Genomic DNA, 22,567 nt, shown 5'->3' with positions numbered 1-22,567 from the left:
GTTAGCAAGGATATACTTTTACCCATTAGCGCCTATGGGTAGCTCTTGTGTCCAATAAACCAAAGTAACTCGGAACAAACTAAAACTTTGATGGCTCTAAGATGAAAAGTTCAAGTGATTTACATTCATTCGCGACGAGGACGTGAATTTGTGTACCGAAAATGTAGTTTTAGTCTGTCTAACTTTCCTAATATCATTGTACCGAGACACTCTTCACTCCAACAACCACCGAGAGCCAACCTTACATAGTGGCTGCTCCGGATAAAGTGCAAGCAGACTCCGAACGTCTTTAAGACATACATCATCTGGGAGCATTAGATGGATCATACCAACTCATTTCACAGGATATAGTGAAGATATTTTGACTTGCCTGGTGTTGCACCTCCCAAAACCAACAAAATTGTCAGTCCATGTGTGCTCCAATGTTATAAGTCCAGTAGGCATCCCACAATGGTTCTTTCAAGGTATCACCATAAGTTGTTGGAAAAAACAATTAATCAACTAATTAAGTACTGTGTTCAAGGTGAAAATGCTAGTTTGTTTTTTACTACTAATAGGGGGAAAAAAACCAGCCTGTCCATTCCCTAAGACTGTGGCTGCATGTAAACACTTGAATGAATACCTCAAAATTCTTTCTTCTTCTCCTCATTCAACAGATAAAGCTGGTCTATTTTCCATGGACGCCTCCGTAAGATGTCCTATAGCCTGTGGACTCAATTTAAAAACCTCGTTGAATTGAAAATATTCATTGCTGCTCAAAACCTAAGTTCCAATCCCTATTCTCGTCTTAATCAGACTCCATTCGCACAGCTGAGTCACACAACTAAACGCACCACAACCCTCCGGGTATCCCAGAGGTTAATACGTGTATGGTGTGGTATCACACCCCTGAAAACACATGATGGACAAACCAGATCAGTGCCTAAACAATTATCAAGTACAATTCGATTCAGCCATCGCCCAGTCCAAGTATCTCCCTGTTGTGCTCTGTGATGTTATCACAACATTCAAGAAACTATTCTTCCCCTGTAATCCATAGACTGGCTCGCGCTGCCCAATCTCAGACCACCACAGATGTCTCACCGGACTAAAGAACCATACCGTGCACAACACACTCCGCCGACAAATTATATGATAATCACACACTCACCACATTTAATTAGCAGACGGGGCAGGCTCTTAGTTTTCCAGAAAGCCAACCAACAAGATCGGATACAACTTAATCTCCACATGTCCTGTGTTTTCCACTGGTAAACCACCTCAGCGGCAGGCGGCCAGGTTGGTTCCCTTATCCCGTTTTGGTTGAACTTGAAATCCTGGGCTGGGGAAACCAGGAAACCAATAAAGTCTTGAAACTTAAGCAGGTATACAAGCGGAGAGGCAGTCCAGATTAATATGCTCGTTGACAGCGCCAGTTCTTCAAGATGCATGTTACACGTCGATGGTCAATTCCCGCAGTCTGACAATCTGTGGACGCCAACAATTCTTCTGGCCGGCTTCCTGTGTGTGTGTGTGTGTGTGTGTGTGTGTGTGTGTTTTGTGTGTGTTTGTGTGTGTTTGTGTGTGTGAGTTCAGCTTGGTCACATACTTCTCCTCATTACAAATCCTCTCATGACTCTATGCAATTTGTGGCTCTGCTCTGTAGCCTTTTGTCAGCAGGCAGGCCAAGTACTGTCTCTCTCTGTCTCTCTCACTGTCCATCACTGCTCCTCAGTGTGTCTCTGTCAATCGCTCTGTCTCTGCCGTTTCCGGGGACACAACCCCATCTGCAAATTGTAGTAATTAACCAAGAACGTCTGAGATTGTGTACTTCCTGTGTAGATGACGTCAGGTCTAGTCGTTCAGGGATAAGATGACTGGGCTCTCTGTGCTCGTCAGAGCCACTTGGAGTAGCATACAATCGAAGGGAAATTCAAGAATGCAGAATCAGAGCGTGAACCCACAAAGGTGCTTCTAATCCTCCCGGCGTCTCAGCGGTAAAGGGCAAACGGATGATCAGATTGCTGAAATTGAGGCTAGACATCCTGCAGTAATAAACCTGCCTGTGAGTGGGAGTAGATTGTCGAGATAAACTCTGATGGCAGTCTAATTTTACAAACAAGGCAGCAGCTGATTTGTCTTCATCTTGGCAAGATGTACACGTCTGTATCAGCGTCTGGGTGACTGCTTTATTTGATGGATATAAAGGCTGATGGCGAAATGCAGGCCAGTGCAGAAGAGACGGTGCTGCCCAATGCCCCCTATGTTAAATACACACACACACACACACACACACACAAACACTGGCACCACAAGACTAATCCTCTCCAAGTGTCAGTCCGAACTGTAGGGGCACAGCAGGTCTTGTGCCCCTGCTGTGGGTGCTGGCCTCATTTCTACTGCTCATTTCCTGCCCTAGGCACCACCTCCCTACAGCTCCTCTGTGACTCCTGTGTCCATCTAAAACATGTCCCACCTCATTTTTTCTGCTAAAAGGAATACAATACTTAAAATATTTTGGTATCAAATATTCACATCCCTGTAGGCTTAAAACCTGGCTGTGAAAGTTTCTTGCTTGCTCTTGTGCAGAGAGGTGCAGTAGCTTGGATTTGCACGGATCCACTACTGCAGGATAACCCACATCTCCATCACTGATCCATATCTTCAGTTTGTTTCAAACACTAATAGTTTCACCACAGCAAAGATACAGTATGTTGTGTATGTATGTATGTATGCCCTATTGCCCCGAAGTAGCTTTAAGAATAGCAGTCATTTAATGATTAGTTGGCAAAGCGATAAGGTTACCTTTTTGCACAGGTTGCATGAGCTGTGAGCAGTTAAACCAGTTTTTCAAAGTGTCAACAACTTAACCTCTCCTGTATTTTACATAAAAAAGAAAATCCAGTTATGTTTTTGTCTAGCTATTTTGCCAATGAATGACCTTCTTGCGACCCCTTAGTGGGTCCCAAACCCCAGGTAGTGAACCACTGGTCTAGAATGTACTGACTGTACGGATCAATGGTGGTGGAAAATATTATGCTACAGGAGTGGCTTCAGAAGTTTCCAAAGACATTTTAATAGATTTTTATCACCCCTTTTGCCATAACTTCATTGTGAATCCATTGTAACAGCTTTAATTTAAATTCCAATCGACAGTTTCTGTCCCCTGCAAAGGAACAAGCTGGAAACCTTTCAGAGTCACTTTTCAAGTCTAAAGCAGATGAGTCAAAAGATATATTTCAGGTGGAAATACATAAATATAAATATACTTCCCCCACACGCTCTCTGTCACTTCCCCTTTTGTTTCTTGTCTTAGCTTGTTTCTCTTTTCATCAATTTTAGTTTCTCTGACATTTCATCCATCATTTGAGCTCATCCTGTCTATGGTCTAATGTCACCAGGGATGTAACAAAAGTTAAGTTAACAGACAACGCTGACAGTTACAAAGGTAAAGCTTTCAGTTGCTGCCAGAGTGTTTTGACTTACAGATGGGGCTGTCCACTCTCACCTCGCCTAAATGCTGTCAGGATACAGCAGCTTGCCAACTGCAAAAACACTCCTGACAGAAAGTCCTGCTGCCTAAGAGAAACTGTCTAGACTGAGACTGACCAATGGACTGTTTTACAGAAACAGCTCAGAAAAAACAGCTTTGAAAGGTCTGGAGTGCCAGGATCAACTGGATGGCCAAATTGTTCTCTGCGGATGAAAGAGCTCACATGTCATGTCATCTGTCATACTGAATAGACTTGAAACTCCTGTACAGTAAGGAGTCAGTCATTTAAAACTCTACATCAGTCCTCTGGTGCTGCTGCATTGCAGTACGTTTTTGTTTTTGCCAGCTGAGAGGTCTGCACAGTGGGCACATTACCTTAAAAGACTGACTCATTCTTCAGGCTGCATTGCTGTTTGACTTGCAGGGCAACATGAGAGCAAAGAGATGACATTAACACAGGAAAGGGACAGTTATTATTTACAGATATGGATTTTGAAAGCTTGTAGAGAAAAGCAGATGGATGGGAAGTTGTAGAGAAAAGAGGTTTGAGCATTGTGAACAATTGATTTGCTCCATGTTAGCATAATGAGACAGTTGGTTGCAGTCTGTAATAATCACATGATTTACATCTGATGCCATTAGTGAAAAAAAGGAATCAAACTTTCTGTCCTTTCCCTATACAGTCAAGCTGTTGCTTTATTTTACTTTAGTGAAAGTACAACAAAATAGTCCTAACATTTTACCACTTTATTTTCCACAAAGAAACATCTTTAAAATAGTGACAACAGCATTAACTTCAGTGAGTCAAACTGACACAGTTGGCGTTGATGACAAAATAGTGTTAAATGAGCAAAATAAAATCAGATATGTTGTGACTTCTTTTTTTTTCTTCTAAAATGCACTTGTGGTAGTAATGTTCACACACACCTTCACAATATTTCAGTGTTACAACATCTCATTTCCGGATCCTAATGTTTGGTTTGAGCCATCATCTAATCACTAGAATCCCTTTTTAGCATTACTGTACATACAGGTTTTCCTCTCAAATATGGCAACAGGAAGCCACTTCAGACAGTGCAGCTAGACAATTAGTCCTCATGTCTGCTGAGCAACACTGTCTTTGAAAACAATAAGCTTCATCCCCAGATGTCCTGCTTCTCCTCACATGCACTTCACTCTCCTCGCGATCGTCCCGCTGCCATCCTCTTATTAGGGCGGTTTCAGGAAATTAATTCCTCTTTAATACCCGGTACTAGACGGCACTTCCACTATCACAGCTTCCTCATATCCAGAGGGTTAGTCCAATTTGTCATCATTTCAAAGCAACACAAATATGTAAACAGCATAGAAAATATGCACACACGCGACAAAAAAGAAAAAAATCCAAAGCATTTCTTTCCACAGCGCAGTTTCTTTTTTCCTCACTCCTCTGCAGTGCAAAAAATAAAAATACGAGGAAAAAAACAACAACAAAAAACAATAAATAGACTTCCTCTGTTATATATTTCTGTGTTTATGTATATACATATATATATTTATAATGAGTGGTCTCTACATGAGCACACAGCTCTTGGCCCGGTCCTTCCTCATGGCCGGGGCCTGGTCCATTTGCTCAGTCCGACCCGGCAGGGGAGGCAGGGGGAGCTGCGAGACTCGCTTCAGGCCTCTGCGGGAGCTGCTGCGTTTTAGCTGTGGCTTATGGGGCCGCCGCACAGACGCTAATGTGGTGACGTGGAACACGTCCCGAACGCTGTTCTCTGAAACCTTGGAGGTGCACTCTACGTAGGCCACCGCCCCGATCTGTCGAGCTATCGTGCTGCCCTGGAACACAGAGACAGGAAGGTTGACAGGGAAACTTTATTTAAGCAATATTTTTCAAAACAAAATTACTAAAAATATATTTATGTTGTGCTTTTTCTCCTTTCACTGGTTTTCAGTGGTCTTGTGTTTTTGCTTCTTTCTTAATACAATTCCCAACCATGACAAAACAATGTCTTTTCTCATTTCCTCACGTTTTTAGAGGAGTTAGACATGAGTTTACTCCACAGCAAGGTGCTGCGTGAGCGCTTCACAAAGAAAATGAAATCTAGCAATATGCATCCCATCCTTCATTGTAATTTGGCATCAGCAGGTATTACATCTCAACAGCAGAACACTAAATGTGTCCCAGAAAGAGGCAGCAGTCTGAGACACAGATTCCGATCTAAATTCTAGAAAATATCAATGGTCTTAAAGATGTCTGGAGACAAAAGAAGCTCCTTCATCTGAGGCATAAATAATGTAGATGCTCTGACTTCCCAGTCTGTGGCAAGAGGGAACAGAGCAGCACAGAGCAGCACAGAGCCCACTGGGCCTGTGTTGACATGGTCTATGCAGCTATTTAGAGAGAAGAGACTAAACTCCTGCATCAGTAGAGCTTACCCCTGAGTAATGTTACAATATACCCGGTTAATTAAGACCGTAAATTGTTTGCTTGAGATCAAATCAGAGACAAATTTAATTTTGAAGTCCCTCGGCCTTTTTCTTCGCTACAGTCCAGTCTTGTCTCTTGTTTCATGATCAGATTTTAAAACCACATTCACGCAGGATCGACACATGCAAATGCTCTAACAGATGAGACAGGGCCACATTTCCCATGACCTAAAAATCGCATGCCCTCCAACACAGAGAGCTTTGTTGTTTGATTTTTATCGCGGGCTGTGCACTGAGCCACATATAAGAAGCAATGAAGTCCTCATTAGGTGGAACGGCGGATTTGGGATTCAGGGGTGGCGGTGGCGGTGCGAGGGGGCTGAGGTAGAGATTGTTGTGACGAGCGGAAAAGCTCGATCTGATCTCAGGCAGATTAGTTCTGAAATGTCTGGAGTTCACCCAGTGGTCACTCTCGCCGGCGACTCCTCAGCTGTGTTGGAATTCAATTTAAGATCAACAACAGGATAACAACACAGTCTATTGGATTAGAGCACCTAAATGTTTATTGTGCACAGCTTTAGCATCTGCTGTGTGACACACATTTTGTGGGCATGTTAGAGCGGCAAACAGTAGTTGCCTCTGATGAAAATAGTGACTGAGAAGGAGAAAAACAATAGCTTAATGTAGGCTTGGCCACAAATTGTCCCCAGCTATTTTACATTAGCTCTGTGGTTTGCCACTCTATCTTTTGTTTATGTATCTTATTTACATGAACTGTCTGTTTTTTTCAGTTGCTGATTTTTTGGAGGCTGTGTGCTTTTAGCCTCCGGCGAGCTCTCAGACAGCAATGGAAAAAAAAGGCTCCTTTGTTCTGAGGGCTTTTGTGTGGTGGTGAAAAAGCCCCTCCACTTTTTGTATGTCCAACACGGGAGAGCACAAAATGAACACGCTGAAAGCTGATTAAAATTCACAGATTTACAGAACAGTTTATCATCCCCTCCCACTTCTCCCCATCCCCTTGGCTTAGAGGTCATGGCGGCATGCGATAAAAGGGCTCACTCATTTATCAATGTCCGTTTTTCTATTCATCCTGCATTTTGAAAATCCCTAAATCTGCATGAATATTTCATTTCAGGGAAAAAATGTGTCCCTCGACATAAACTCCACTAACCGCCCGTGCCTCTCCTGCAGCCCTTGCCATAAGCAACCTTACATCGCTTGTCAGCAAATTTCGGTCAAAACGCCAACCCCAGCAACATGTCCCCGAGGGGTTTCACACAGCTCTTATTCTGTGATGGTTGATTATGTTGCGTGAGCCTCCTCTCACACTCCCTTCCTGTGGGAATTCACCAGAGAGGCAATGCCACTGCTGATCCAAGATGGAAAAATCATATATAATCGCTGGATTGCTTTCTAATTTCTTTTACGCATCCGTTGTTGTTTTCAAGTCTGTCTTCCTTCCTGGGGCACCGTCTCTCATTATTTATCCCACTCCTTTCTTCTCACATTCCATCATCTACTTGTTCTCACCTGCTCGTGGGTGACAGGGATGAGGCGCTGCTTGGAGAGTTCCCTCAGGGTGTTGACGTCTGTCCTCATGTCCAGCTTACAGCCCACCAGCACCACTTTGGCATTGGGACAGAACTCCTGCGTCTCCCCTTGCCACTGTTGAGACATGAACCGACAGAGACACAGAAACACATCACTGACTCTGTCAAATATGAGAGCTGCCTGTACTGACTGGTGGGCTACTGAGATACAGTGACAATGTTTGGCTACTTTGACACTGGTTACCTGAGCTTAAGGGAGAATAATGCATGTCATTTTATACAGAAAATAAAAAACTCTAGCACAAAATCCAAAGATATTGAATTTACTTTCATGTAAGTCAAATAAAAACAAATCCTCTCAACTGAGAAGCTGTACAAGAGAATATTTGTCACGATCAAATGATTAATTGTTTTAATAATTTCACCTTTAAGTAAAAATATTGTTAATAAAGGCACATCTTATTTTTTTCATAATCCCATGCACTGTTCACTGTTTCACTGTAAAATTAAAGTTCCATCACACTAGCTTAAGCACCATATGAAAATAAGACAACTTTAATCATGCCAGCTTGGTTCAGGTTTCTGGAGTACCTCATGTGTGTTATACCTTCCTCACGCAGCCCCCGTCAACAAATCTATTTCAGGTTCTGCACAGAAAAGGTTGAGCAGTCTCCCTTCTAAAATCACCCTGAGATTAAATGTCACTTCTGAAACTCAGCTGAACCAACACAGTCTGTCCTCCTTGCGACACAAATACACAGCAGCAGCCGACAGACCTGAAATATTCCACATGCCATGTGCAGAATGTCAGAGTGTCCATTCATCCTCTGACCTTTCAAGCCATCCCTATTCTGCCAATAACATCCAATCAAAAGCTTTGATTGTTTAACCCTCTCTCCTCCCTCAGCTGTCATCCAGAAACCTTGGTGACCCGCTTGTTTCTAGAGGTCAAGAGTCTAATTTGGGACGGTGATTGTGCAACAGGTTTTCCATGTGTCCCTGAGTTTCAGAGATTACTAGGGCGACAGCCAGGAGTCAGGGGTCATGGCAACCCCCTGCCAAGGGATTCATGGGAAAACCAAAAGCTTGACGGCAGCTCTGCTTCCCCCTGTTGACAGAGTGCGCTGAGGCTTGTGAGATATTTGTGGGTTTAAAAAAAGGTGTCTTGGGTTAGATCTACAAAGTCTGCAGGGGTATTTTAGCAGCTCCCCTCAGACCAGTAAACACGTCAACAGGCCAGCCATGGGAACTGTCTTTGGCACACAAGGAGCGCAGTTTAAAGGCAAACGCTCACACATGGCTTCAAGATGAGAGACCACAAGAGCACAGGCCTGTTTTACATGACACACATGCACTCAAAAAAACCTATTAAGTTGGGTGTCTCTACATATACAATAGGTATTGCCACCGGCTGTAAAAGCACATCCACGGCCACAACCCCGCCCGGCCAGTACCACACTTCAGTCGCCACCCCAATCTTAACTCCACTACTATAACATCTGAACCATACACCACCTTGCAAATGTTACGTGCCACCATCTGCCCAACTGTTCTGTATAAATCTCAGATTTAAAATTTTAAATGTCTACAGAAGGGCAATTTTAGTTCTGAACAGGCTCTGCAGCAGCTCTTCATTGATATGGCTGGTATGGCTAATTTGCGTATCTGATATCCCTCTTGAACCCACCCGGCTGCAAAGGCTCTCCTCTCATTCTTCATTCTGACCTTCCATTCCTCGGAGGGACGAGGGTCAAGTATCCATGGACATTTTGATGAGATAAAGGAATGAGAGGCTCTAACCTCTGTGCTGATTTGCTCTATTGTTGAGCCGTGAAAATGCAAGCTGCTGGCACAGAAATCTGAGTGGATACAAGATGCTGATCAGGAAAAACTGAATTTTTTCCGGTTAGTTCTCCAGTGTCACAGCAGATATTAAATGCTGATCCAAAGTGTTGAGAGGAGGAGATGAAATAAAAAACACTGACCTTCTTTATGACACTGTCCAAAGTCTCTGGGCGGCTGATGTCGAAACAGATGAGAACCGCATCTGAATCAGGATACGCCAGCGGCCTCACATTGTCGTAATAAGATGAACCTGTGGACACACAATAACATATGGCATAAGGTCAGGGTGCCTTTTGAGAAATTCCTGTGTGTACTTGTTTTTAACCAGCTTAACCCCATGAGGTTCTTCATCCCAACCATATGGCTTATTCTGTCAATTAGAAACATGCTGCACATCCCTGGAAGGTGATCTAAAGGTCATTAATACATGGAGAGTCCATTAAAACAGAGGCTGTGACATGAACCAGGACATGCTGCAGCTTGAATGCACTCTGCAGATGCAAATGAGTCTTGATCTTAACAGTTGTGTGCACATATTTGAGTATCTTTGTCTCTTGGGCTTCCACAAAGCTGTGGCCTCCCTTTATCACAGCGCTTCATGAGGAATGTTGAGGGGTTACTCAGACAAGCGCACACACACAAACTCAAAAGTGAATTATAGTGGGTTGAGGACCGGAGGACTTGTGCACACAATCCATTATCATCTTGAAACAACATCGAATGCCAGCACAAAGGCCAAACTAAAGGTTGAACCCCTTAATTCTCTCAACTCATCCCTCTTCCTGTCTCTCTTGCAAATGGTCCTTGCATTAAAATCTTCCATTTTTTTTCTGACTGTACAAGATTCACATGCACTCACACGCCTCTCCCCACTCTCGCTTTTCATTTCTGTACCTTGATCAAATTTGAAGGCAGAGTGGTGCCTCTGTACTTTCACAAGCCGCTCAGTTACACGGGTCCTGCTCTCTTACAGCTCTCATTAGGAGGCTTGTAAAAATATCTGGGCTTTCTGGGAAATGTGGCTGTGGCTATGGGCACCCTCCCTCCTGCCACCCCTGGGAGCCGGAACGGAACTGAACTGAACTGAACATTTCGATAGCAATAGCACCCTTGTTGCATACATTTAGTGTCAAGTAAACTCACAGGTTTGGTGAGAAATTACCAAATTTTACACTTACAACTGCTAGAAATGTTAGTCACATAGTGTAGATGGATGTAACACACATTCGTATATAAAACATCTCCAATATAACATTAAATCCGTGAAAAGACCAGTGTTTAGGATTTAGTGGCGTCTAGTGGTGAAGTTGCGAATTGCAACCATTTGAGTACAGCTCAGCTTTCTAAGCATGTGGGAAAAACTATGGCGGCCATGAAACTCGAGAAAAACACAAAAGGCCCTAATTAGAGGCAGTGTTTGTCCTTTCTGGAAATATGGCAATTCAACATCTGTGTGGAGAGCTGCTATCTGTAGATAAAGATTACTCAATGTAATGTAACAAAAACACAACTGTTCTTATTTTCAGATGATTATAATGAAAACATACCTATCGAAATATTATATTCCAATTTCTGCTAATAGATCCTCCTAAATGTTACAAAATGGATCTTTAGGGTCACACAAACCGATTATGATAATTTTAGATTATCTTTACACTTGCTGTTATCGTGCTTCATACCAGACCGGACACAATAGATAGTCAGCTGGTTAAAGCGTCTGGTGGGGTAAATGGAGTCTGCACAATGGTGCTACAGCCTGTTTTAGCATTACTATGTTCTCTTTGTTAATGATGGAATGAGACTATGACAATGGCTGCACGCGGCCTGTAGCCCCCGTCATTCAGCTGGCTGTCCTATGGTGACCTGCTACCTCCCCACAAAGAACAATGCAACAGGCTGCACATTCAAGATTGATGCTTTTTGTGCCTCCAAGAGAGCGGAACAGTTTTGATTACGTTCTGTTTCTCACCAGAAATGCCATCAAGGGCTAAAAAATATCCAACCAGACTTTCTAAAAAAAAATTTGAAACATGTTTATGTCGGCTTGCAGTCGTTTATTTCTCTCCTATTGTGGCATTGACATCACACTTGATATTGCCCTCTGCAGTCAGCACAGATATGTAGCCTATCGCATCCTTGTTCATGGCGTGTATATCATAAATGCATTAAGATAACTGGATACCGTGTTACTAAATGGTGCCCTATTCATTCTGATGAAACTTGCTCACTGCATATACCATAAAAGTTCTTCAGTCTTGTCGGCATTTTTGGGCTTATGGAGAATGTGCATTAGAAACCACCTCTGGTTTACTCAAAGGGCAATAAAACAATACACTGATACTGCTCTTTGAAATATTTTCTTATTTGTCCTAATGGCTTAAATTTTGGAAAATGTAATTGTGATTGTACAGATCCTTTTGTCATTCATTTAGGGCCCCTGCGCATGACATTTGGCAATTTCAACTGCAATACTACTTATATTACAAAATGACTACAAAACCTAGAATTGTCCTGGGAGCTTGGTGCATGTGGAAAACAATACAGGGACCGACTCAACAAAACATTGCTCTTTCCAGCACCTCTAGTGGTCAGAAATTTTACAAGGTGATGCCTTGAAACCCCCTTAAGTTTAGCTAAAAATGTTTTATAATAAATTCTTTTGACAATCTTGTTTCTCCAGCTTTAAAATATGCTGTACACGGTAATCATATCTTCAGTGTAATATCAAAGAAAGAAAAAGAAAATGTCATTTTAGCCTACACCTTACAGGACATTATCAGGAATTCATAGTCCCCTCCTTGTCTTATTAACACAAAATTGCTACTGTTTCATACTGCTGAGAGAGCAGGACTAACACGCACACACACACACACACACACACACACTCCAATCATATGGATGCCAAGTCCAACAGTCAGCAAAGCACACATTGTACGACAGCAAGCTCTGATTGGTGGTGGTCACACATGAGGTGCTGTAGCTGCTGAAGTTGGTCTTTAGTATGTATCACAGTGCAGCAGACCTGTACTGAGGTTAGAGCTGAGGAAGAAAAGAGACAGAGCATGTGGGGGTGGAGAGGGGACAGAAAGGATTTAATGACTTTGATGCTGGGGTGAGGGCAAGGTGCAGAAGCATGCGATGATGAGCGAAGCAACCGGGGAATTAAAACAGAATCCAGATGAAGGGGAAGAGATGTCAGATGAAGGAAAGTTGAGACAATGGTGCTGGTTTGACTTAAGATGTAATTAGAGGCTGGAACGAGACCGTTGGGATCAATTTGCTAATCCCCACGATCAAAATGATTGACAGGTCACGGTCACAACAGGCCTTGTCACAGCACAGCAATTCAGAGCTCTTCTGCCCTGAGCGACAGGGAAGCTACCTCAGCACTTCTGCAAAGTCAGAAATAAAGTCCTCTGAGGGAAAGAAGAGGAGAAAAAGTGCTGTGTTTAAAACACGCCGAGGCAGGCACAAATAAAAGCCAATCACCATAACGATCAAAAACATGGGGAGGAGGAAGAGGAGGAGGAGGATGAACAAAGAGTTTTTTCTCCTGATTTTAAAATATATCACCTCCACTGCCTGAAATGCACTTGCCCCCCTCCCTACCAGCTAAGAGAGATGACCAGAGATAAAAGAGGATGTAGCGGTAGAGGTGTGGAGGAGAGGGGGCGGGTGTGTAGTGGGTGTTTGGGTAGGTAATGAAAGCGCTGGACTGGCTGGACAGATCAAATAAAGAGGTATGAGAGCTCTGGGTTGGCTATTGGTGGAAGTGGCCTGTGCCCATTCACTGTGAGGTGGAACAAAAGGTCAATTGAATTTCAGACAGAGGCAGGATAAGATGGATGGGGCAGGAGGGTGCGGGAGGGGAGCACAGCCTGGCAGGAACCTCTAAAAACCATCACGCCTGGCAAGGAGCAGGACCCTGCCACGCCGTGCCAAGGACAGGCATAAAACACCCCACACAAAACTCCTCCTCGAGCATTAGCATTAGCCTGATCTAGCACCGGCATTCTCTCACAGTGGAAAGTAGATCTCTGTCTTTTATTTCCACAGGGCTAATTAGCGCTAAGCCACGCTGCAGCACCATGCAGGAGGCTCCGCCGAGCAGAGGTGACAGAGGTGGGAGGAAAGCGTTCCTCGCCAGCCGTCAGTTGAGCTTCATCAAAGGCCAGAAATATCCCAGAGGATGTTGAGGCGGACAGGAACTTAGTGGAGCGCTAATGTACAGTAATAAGGCTTGAATGTTTGTGGTATGACTTCATTTATGCCTCCCGTCCCCTGACACTTGGACTACCCCGGAGGGACAATCTGTCTGAAACATGACGGCTCTCTATCTGCTGAGGACAAACAATGAAATAAGCGTAATAATAAAACACAAATGGTGCAGTTTGACGGAGATTCTTCAGGAAACCTGTGAAATTGAAGTGTGCATCAGCGTCTAACAAAGCCTTACAGTCTTCAGTGCATTAATCTGTACCATCACAGCAGGAATTTTTCTCTTTCTCTCTCAGTTTGTTGCATGCTCATTGCAGACACAGCTAAAAAGCAAACCATTATGAGTGAGGGGAAAAGAATAGTCTTTGCCTTCGAGGCTCTCTGATGTGTTCATGCACATATGGCAGGGAGTCAACAGTAACTAACAGCCTCATTAGGCCATATAGACACTCTGAAAAACACCCATGCACACAAACAAAGGCGGGGTATAAGAAAGCAAACACCCTCTCAAATGTCACCAAATAAACGAAAACAGTTAGTCTGATTGAGTTAGCTGCAACCTTAGAAAACACAGCACATTCAGCACCACATACACTGCATCTTTTTTCTTCTCCTGCAGCTGTTTTCCTCTTGAAATCCACCTTCAAAGCTAAGGCAAAACATTTCAAGTTGGGGTGGCCGAGTATCGTAGCAACCTGGAGGGATGCAAATGGCTTCATTGTGAGGCCCTGAAAGGAAGTAAAGAAGAAGAGAGCAGGAGAGCGAAGGGATCATGGAGGCTAATGACTCCGGTGCATTGATGATCAGAGGTGACTAAAAGTAGAGAAGAAGAGGGTTGGTGCTCCATCCTTTCAGAGGTTAGGCAGACTTTTCATTGCTCAAGGTCCAGTCTGCGCTGTGAACTGTTAAGGTTTCTCCTCAGTCAGGGTTCTTACTCGAACAGAGATAAACACACTGCTGCCAAGACATCCTTCGAGAGGAGGTGCAGTTACTTTGACCCAGTGTACCACTCTGCTGACCAAGACAGCATGTGTTCTATTATGTGAATACAAGCCTGAAGTAAAACTTTCTTTTACAGTCCCACATCTAGAAAACACTCTACCCCATATGGACCCACTGACCTTGGAAAATTTTTGAACTCACACTCCAATCTACCTGGAAAAGTGGGGACCCACTCACCATACCAGTGTGTTTGCACATTTTAGCTCCATACAATGCATACTTGGATTATACTATGATTTTCATACTGTTTCGGGGAGCCATTTGTTCCCTATCACTTCCATATGATATGAAAATCAGTTACTGGGCACTTGAGGTGTATAATCTATTTACAGTGAAGATTAAGGTTGCCAGTGTTACAGTTGCATTGTGATGCAGTTTAAAATAACAGTTCAACATTTTGGGAAAATACGCTTGTTTGCTTTCTTACCCAGAGTTAGAGGCAGCTGCTGTTAGCTTGGCAAAGACTAGACACAAGGGGAAACAGCGAGCCCGACTCTGTCTGAAGGTAATAAAATTCACCCAGCACCACCTAAAGCAAAAGCTCACTAATTGGAACCTAATTAGATCACATTATATCTAGACTGTTTCAGTCATACAGACAATTCTAAAAACAACATATTGTAATTTTATAAGGGTGGTGTTTGTTTAGTACAGTTCCATAAGGCATAAGTGCAATCATGGGCAAACAGTACAATGTGCAATGCAAAGGACAAATGAGGAGAGGAAGGAGAGTATATCAAACACTTGATACAGAAGTGTATCAGAAGAAAATGTATCCATCACTTGATGATTACAAAGATGGACTTCTTGGCTTCAGTGGAGTAATACAGGTTTTTATATTTTATTCACTATACACTCATCTTCTTCAAAATGTGAACTTATCACTCTTGTTCATATCCAGCCTTTTTCCAGTCATTCATTATTTCTTCTGAGGCAAAGAAATGTGTTTCCAATGTGCATTGTTCTACCAAGTAGCAAACAGAGAGATATGGGTGGGCAGTAGAGTAAAGATTGACTTCTCTTGTGATCTAACTTCGTCTACCAGTGATATATAGGTATAGGCACTATACTGGATGTCTGACATGTTAAACCTGAAAGGTAATATTGCAATTCCAACTTTCAGATTACACCATCACATGGAATATATGCGCAATATGTAAATATATAAATAAATGACACAAACAGAACTTTGATTTAAACACGCGCTATTTGGCACAGCCTTGAGACAGTGAATCTATGAGTGAAAAATCATTAAAACGCCTGTAATGAAGCCTCAGCTGGCCTGCACTCTGGACCGGGGTTTATATCATCAGTCTTATATCTTTGCTCATGCAGTTTGACCTATAGCTATACAATTGGATATATCTCTCTCTCTCACACACACACACACACACAGATAAATCTGTTGATCTGTAATAGAGATGGCTGTGTCAAGTTTTCAAAGGCATTAGCACACAGCCAGGACAGTGGAGGTGACACTGGGTTAAATGGCCATTAACCTTCCATGTCTGCAGCCTTCACACAGGGGATATTGATCAAAGCCCCTGCGTTTTCCCTCCGGAGGAAGTGCAGCCTTTGAAGGGCGTTGAGCACCTTCCACTGATCTGCTCTGAGCTCCGCTGCCAAGGAGGTAATGCCTGTGTCTGTCGTCCAAACGCAGGTTGAAAAGCGGGGCTGGCCACAGCGTTGACAGCACAGGCAGGGGACAGAGCAGCATTACAGTCTGTCTCCTGCTCGCCCCAGGGGTATGGTGATGTAGTGTGTCCGCTTTCAGTGTCTCCTAACCCGCAGCCCCTCTTTCATAATCACACACACAGACACATGCACTCTCATCCCACCAGAGAAATAGCTATGCATTTCATCTCCTGTTCTTTGATCTCTGTGTCTGTCTAAGGCTCTGGTTCGTGCCGCTTTGCTTTAAAAGATAACTATGCTTCTTTTGTTGCTCACTTCCTGTCGATCTATATATCACCTGCCTTGCATTAAAAACAACATCAATCATGTCTCTGCTTAAGTTTTCTCATCCTGTTTTCAAACATGATTTCAGATTTGGTGTGGTCTACATTGGTGCACCCCTAAGTGACACTCTTAATTCCTTGGAGATGTTCATGTTTTTAGATGTTACAATACAAACACTACCCAGCGTTTGTTTGTGTGAGGAAGTCAAGTAGCTGTGAACGACTGCTGGCTGTGTAAAAGGAGCACACGTAGAACCTGTTTTTATCCGTTTCTGTGTTTCCTCAAGCTCTGCGCCTCCAGAACCGTTGAGTCTCGTCAAAGCAGCAGACTGTTTGGATAAGATCCACCAAATAACAGTTACAAAAAAAAACAGACAAGAGCTAGTTCAGGAGCACCAGATGCTGACTTGAAGATTATTTGTTCTTTGCACAACCTCTTTTACAGCTCAAACCAATCAGTGTTGCACCCCAGCTGGATCTGATATTACTAACACAGTCTTTTTGCTTTATTTGTTTTTGTCTGGTTGCTCAACCTGAACATGTAAAAGCAGAAGATTTCAGAGAAAGGAGGCAGGATGGAAATATCCAGTTTCACTCCTTAAAAGCTCATCAGATTGGCCTTGATGACTCTGTCCCTGGGAATGGAGCAGCGCCCGCTTTACAGGGACATCCAGATGAAAGGAAGCCTGGGTCAATGAACATGCCTAAACAGGCAAAATGGTGATTTTGTGACCAAAATAAAGCACCAAATTTGATCGCTGCAGTGTGCGCACGTCATGATAATAATAGTGTAACTTTACCTACATAACCATATACCTAAACTTAAAATGATCAGACTTCTATATGATGAATTAGGCCATTGTGCCGATGTGGAAGGCTCCAGCAAAAAAAGACAGAGTGATCTGACAAAAACATTAAACTTGTGCCACAATCTAATGCAACCGGCAAAGCACTGAGTTGAACAAACACATACAAGCAAGTACATTGACATGTCTGGCAGATTATGCACACACCAGATTTAACCTGGGTTTGCACCGCCATCTCCCACTGTGATATTCTCAAAGCTATTAAAAGGTGGCGCCAAAATAAGGAATTTTCCTGCACATAGCTGCTATAATCAACTCTCAGTTAAATTATGTTTAAATCTGATGGTGTGAAAATGCTTGGCTAAAACTGTAATGTCTTTGGTTCTCTGAGCCTGCTGCTCATTAACAGTGCCTCCATTTGGCAAGACTACTAATAATTGAAAAACATCAAGCTGCACTGAGTATTGTATTTGTTTTACAGCAGTATTTTCAACAGTCTCTGAGAACACGCCAAAACGATTGCTGCCAACATCTAACATCCACTCTAATTCTAGTGTTGGTGATTGCCATGCCACAATGAATTCTGCTCTGAAAAGCTTCCAGCTTCCTCAAAGACTACCATCACCTCACACACACACAGTATTCAAATTCATCTCTTTCACCTGTAAAACAGCAGAGATCACATCTTTTATTTCGACTCCTACACATCTTTCAATCTCATACTCCCGCACGAGGATTTTCATTAAAACTTGTAATAACACCGACTGCAGTTTCTCTGTCCGCAGCTGTCTGTCTGATATGAAATAAGGAGTGAAAATATTCCGACGGCAGCTACACAGGCATATGACAGAAAAAACTTGTGAGTGGAAAAGGACATCCTCTGCTCCATCGGCGTCACTACCTCCAGTGAATAACCATCCAAACACATCCCTATCATGGTGCTATCTATCCCCCAGCCCACTTTGCAACCCCCCGGGGAGGCCAACAGGGAGACATGGCACTACTTGAAGAGCAATTTCACTTGCACAAAAGCAGCAGCAGCGAAAAAGAGAGCACATTGGATCTTGTTTATAAATAAAGTCATCCATAAATGATGGGATGCCGAGTGTGTGCGAGCGAGGTGCAGGTGGGGGGCGGTGAAGGGTGGAGGTGAAAGACGGCCTCTCTCCCTGTATCCCCTTACACTTGGATGGGTTGCAGACGGATGCTGAGAGGGTTTTGCTCCCGTGGAGATGTAGGGCCAGAGGGACTGAGTTTTAGCTTTGGGAGCAGCAGAACCAGTCAGTGTGGCTGTTTGAAGTGGGTTGATCAAAGCTGGCGCTGCATCGGGTTCTGTTGCACTGAGGAGAGGGAGTGGACTGGGAGAAAACACACAGAGCCACAGTTCCCTGGGTGGGTTTCCTGTCTGACTGGATGACTGAGGCATTCACTGCTGCTGCTGCTGCTGCTGTAGAACAAATGCCTGGTTCAGTGCCAGGGTGCATTAGTTTGTGTCTTTTCTCTTGTTGAAGTCGATTTTCCAAACACATGAACAGTGCTGGGGCAACATTATGTGTACTGTAATCACATTACCAGCAGTGGAAGAAGTCAGACCTTTTAGGTAGGTAAAAGTAGCAATAGCACAGTGTAAATGTACTCTGTTACAAGTCATCCGAAATGGTATGAGCATATATCAGAAACTAAATATACTTAAAGTACCAAAAATAAAAGTAGTCCTTATACAGTATGGCACATTTCAGAATAATATATACGTATATATGTGAATACACATATTAGGGAAAATGATTTCGCCTTGGCTCACTGGCCTGTGTGCATTTGTGCAGGAACCTCTTCACTGAGTAACTTAATAAAGCACAAAATGGTGTATGGGAGTGGATGCTTTATATTCTTAAATTCTTAAAAATATTCTTATGACTTTAAATGTATGTAAAGTCAGAGGAGAATATCATCATATGTTTTGTCTAGGTCAGATTGCTCAAAGCAGAACCAGAAAGTAAGCCAGTATTAAATTGGTGGTTATTTTGTATTCTCTTTTTTTCATTTTAAAACAGACTTACACTTGAATAGTTAAGTGAGAAAGCTCCCAGTACATCTGGTCAAGTCCATGTGCCCTTGAAGTAACTCCATTTAGGATCAATAACTTCCTACTATTTCAATAGACTTCTTTTTCCTTTGCATCGTGCCATAGATCATGTTACTTCAGGTCAATGAAGACTGTGGTCACACAATTAAACATGCTTCCTCCATCGCTTAATACAATAGACAAAAACACTGCATGAAATCGCCTACAGGATTATTTATATGGCCATATGCAGCTCAGAGTTTAGCATGTAACAAGAGTGCTGCTGTGGTTTAAAAGTGTGACACAGTTGGTGTTTGTGTCTCTCATCCCCAAGGACCACAGTGGGTCAGGTCCCAAGGGTGCCACCAACAAACCTTACTCACAACAAAAAGCCTGAGAGGGTGGGTTGGTGGGTAGGGGTGGGAAAAGCACAGATGTACCCTTCTCCTTCTGTCTACTCCTTCTGTCCCCTTTCCCAGTTTTCAATCTAGTGAACACTTGCAGCTCTTATAACATGCTCTAAAGGCAGCACCCCCCACGCCTCCCATGCTTTTACTCGCTTCAGCTCTTCACTCCCCCAATCTGTTTGCCTATTGGTCGAAGCAGCTGCTGCGCTTTCCAGCCTTATTGTGCCCCTGCTCCCATCCGAGCGCCCCTCATCAGCCCCCATTATGCCTCTGGTCAGCTGAGTAACAATAGGAGAGGTCAGGGGTCAGAGCTCTTGGAATTTCCATACACTAACCCACTCAATCACACACATGCCCACACACGTATACATGCACTTACATGTTTCCATTACACATAGACATTTGTAACCATCTGTCTTTCACTTTACAACCACTGGAGATCAATCAGTTAAAGTAGCTAAAACCATTATCTTTATCATTATCATTTTATCATTATGTGATAATGTGAAAGGGGTCACTCATAGCCAATGAACCTACAGAGAACCTACTGAAAATACAGAGGGAGTGGGTCCTCTTCCACAGAGTCCACCATGTTGAACCGCCATGTTTCTACAGTAACCCAGAATAGACAAACCAAATACTGGATCTAGATTGGGCCTTTTGTGTCTTTCAGAAGTTTCACGGCCATCGTAGTTTCTCCTCAACATTTGGAAGGCTGAGCTGTATTCAAATGGTTGCAATCTGCAACTTCACCTCTAGATGCCACTGAATTCTACACACTGATGTCTTTTTTTAATTTTTTTATTTTCCTAAATTCAATTTACAACAAAAAAAAAAACACAACATAAAAGTGGATCATCATGTATATAAATTAACTTAACATGACAGATATGATATAAATGTAATGGCAAAATTGACCCAGAAAATTATATCAGATCATATTAAATAATAGTAAAAATTTCAATTTTGTGCATCCCTCCCTATTATTAATTACATTTTATTCTAATATGTGTTCCTTTGTATTCCTGTCATCTTTTATGGCTGCCAACAAAAAAGTTTTAGAACTTCATTTATTTTATCCTTTTATGTCAGTTATTATAATAGCTCCATCCTCCTCTGTTAGAAGCGGGGCATGGCAAGGCTTAAGACAGGGCTTGTAATCTGAGTCAGTGCGAGCTCATCAAAAGGCCTAAGTGCCCTTTTTCTTCACAACGTACCAAAAGACTTTTAATTCAGTCCAGTTAATGTTCATTCCCTAATAACTTATCACTTTGATTATTCCATTGCCACATTAACTAAGTACAAGCCATATACAGCCTATCAGCAGTGTGCAGTGCCGCTCAGCAGCGGACATGCTATTTAAGCAGATTATACACTTTTGCCTGGTGCTCAGCATTAAGCTGACAGTGCATGGGGGCTGAGATGTGGTGAAGGAATGTGTGGTGGCTCTCAGCTCATAGCTGTATCCATGGTCACATGTGCAGGCTCCTCTGATAGAGATAAGAGATCAGAAGGACTGGGAAGCTGTATCCTCTGGGGCTAAAAAAGTGCTTGTTTTATTGTTTATGGGCGAGTGGACATGTGAGATGCTCAGGACGTTTTGTATGCATGTAAAAACGGGAAGAACGGTGGGTACATGGCTGTGTGTCGCAAGTGTGAAGCTGCACTTCTGTGTGTGAGTAGAGGTGTCTGTGTGAGTGTGTGTGTGTGTGTTTCACTGTGTCACTGAGGAGAGCAGATATTCTCCGCGGTAATTACAGCCTGTGTGTTCCTGTCAGTGTGGCTGGCTGGCTGGCTTTCATGCAGCACTTCTGCCCACCTCCTGCTTAACACGGCCCCTGACTGCTGGTGACCTCAACGCGGCGCTTCAGCAGCCGCCTTGACTAATGGGCTATCAGAGATGGAGAACATCGACAAGGGACAAGGAAAGAGTTGAGGATAAATCAATAGCACAGAGAAAATGATAACTGACAATCCACCTCCAGAGAAGTTATGCTCTCCTGCACTTCAAATGTTCCTTCCTTTGTTTCTTCATCTTCCTTTACAGATAATTTAACATATGGGAGGCCTGTCACTCTTTTTTTGAAATTTGTTCGAAGGGGATTCATTTTCGAAGGGTAATGGTCGGTTTCAAAATTTTCAATGTACAGTCTATCAGCGCAACAGACCGCTTCAAGTAGTTTGCCTTGTGATCCAGCAGAGGGCTCTTCACTATAAGCTTGACCTATGACATGCCATATTGACCTTGTCAGTAAACTATACTAGTAATGTTATGTCGTTTACTCCTAAAATGATGGACACTGGTGAGCAAAGGCGCCCTCAGTGGACAATTGAATGGACACCTGAGTGAGGCTGCATAGCAGTGGCACCAGAGACGGAGCAGCCTTGTCTGACTGCTACTATAAATGTCATCACCAATATGACAGCACATTTTATATGCAAGAATATATGGATATGTGGCCCATTGGTGTGGTAAGAGCGAATGTCTCATCCTTATGTTTCCCGTGTGGTGCCATACAACTGCATTGGGTTTTGATTGATTTGAACAAACTGCGAGTTATCTGAAATACGTACAAACTTGATTTCCTGAAAAAGGCACTGTCCTAACATATGGGCAGCCATTTCCTCTTCAACTTTATGACCCCTTTGCGTAATAGTCTAAGATTATGATTCACGGAGTGCTGAGCTCCAGGGATGGAGCACAGCTGCTTGCCTGCTCAAGGACCAAGACATCCAGCCCAGCAGCCAGGACTGCCGGCTGCCCTCCTGAGTTTCCATAATGTCACCCAAACCCACTCAGAGAGTCAGGGTGCAATGAAGTGCAGCACTGTGCAT

General features: G+C 43.2%; 1 protein-coding gene across 1 annotated transcript; it reads right to left on the bottom strand.

Moving 5' to 3' along the window:
* Positions 1-4,139: 4,139 nt before the first annotated feature.
* LOC118323212 (rho-related GTP-binding protein RhoN-like) lies at positions 4,140-22,510 on the bottom strand. Its single transcript, XM_035655146.1, has 6 exons — positions 22,446-22,510; positions 21,115-21,222; positions 18,447-18,603; positions 9,420-9,560; positions 7,415-7,549; positions 4,140-5,293 (listed from the first exon to the last, which is right to left on the bottom strand). Exons 1-6 carry the CDS (start codon positions 22,508-22,510, stop codon positions 5,024-5,026), a joined length of 876 nt encoding a protein of 291 aa, XP_035511039.1. The 3' UTR covers positions 4,140-5,023.
* Between the last annotated feature and the right edge of the window lie 57 nt (positions 22,511-22,567).

This window comes from Morone saxatilis, unplaced genomic scaffold (assembly GCF_004916995.1).
Source record: "Morone saxatilis isolate NCDOM2014 unplaced genomic scaffold, NCSU_SB_2.0 Contig14, whole genome shotgun sequence".
Lineage (NCBI taxonomy): Eukaryota > Metazoa > Chordata > Actinopteri > Moronidae > Morone > Morone saxatilis.
The sequence above is the reverse complement of the archived record's forward strand: the minus strand, read 5'-3'. Positions and strand labels throughout refer to the sequence as shown.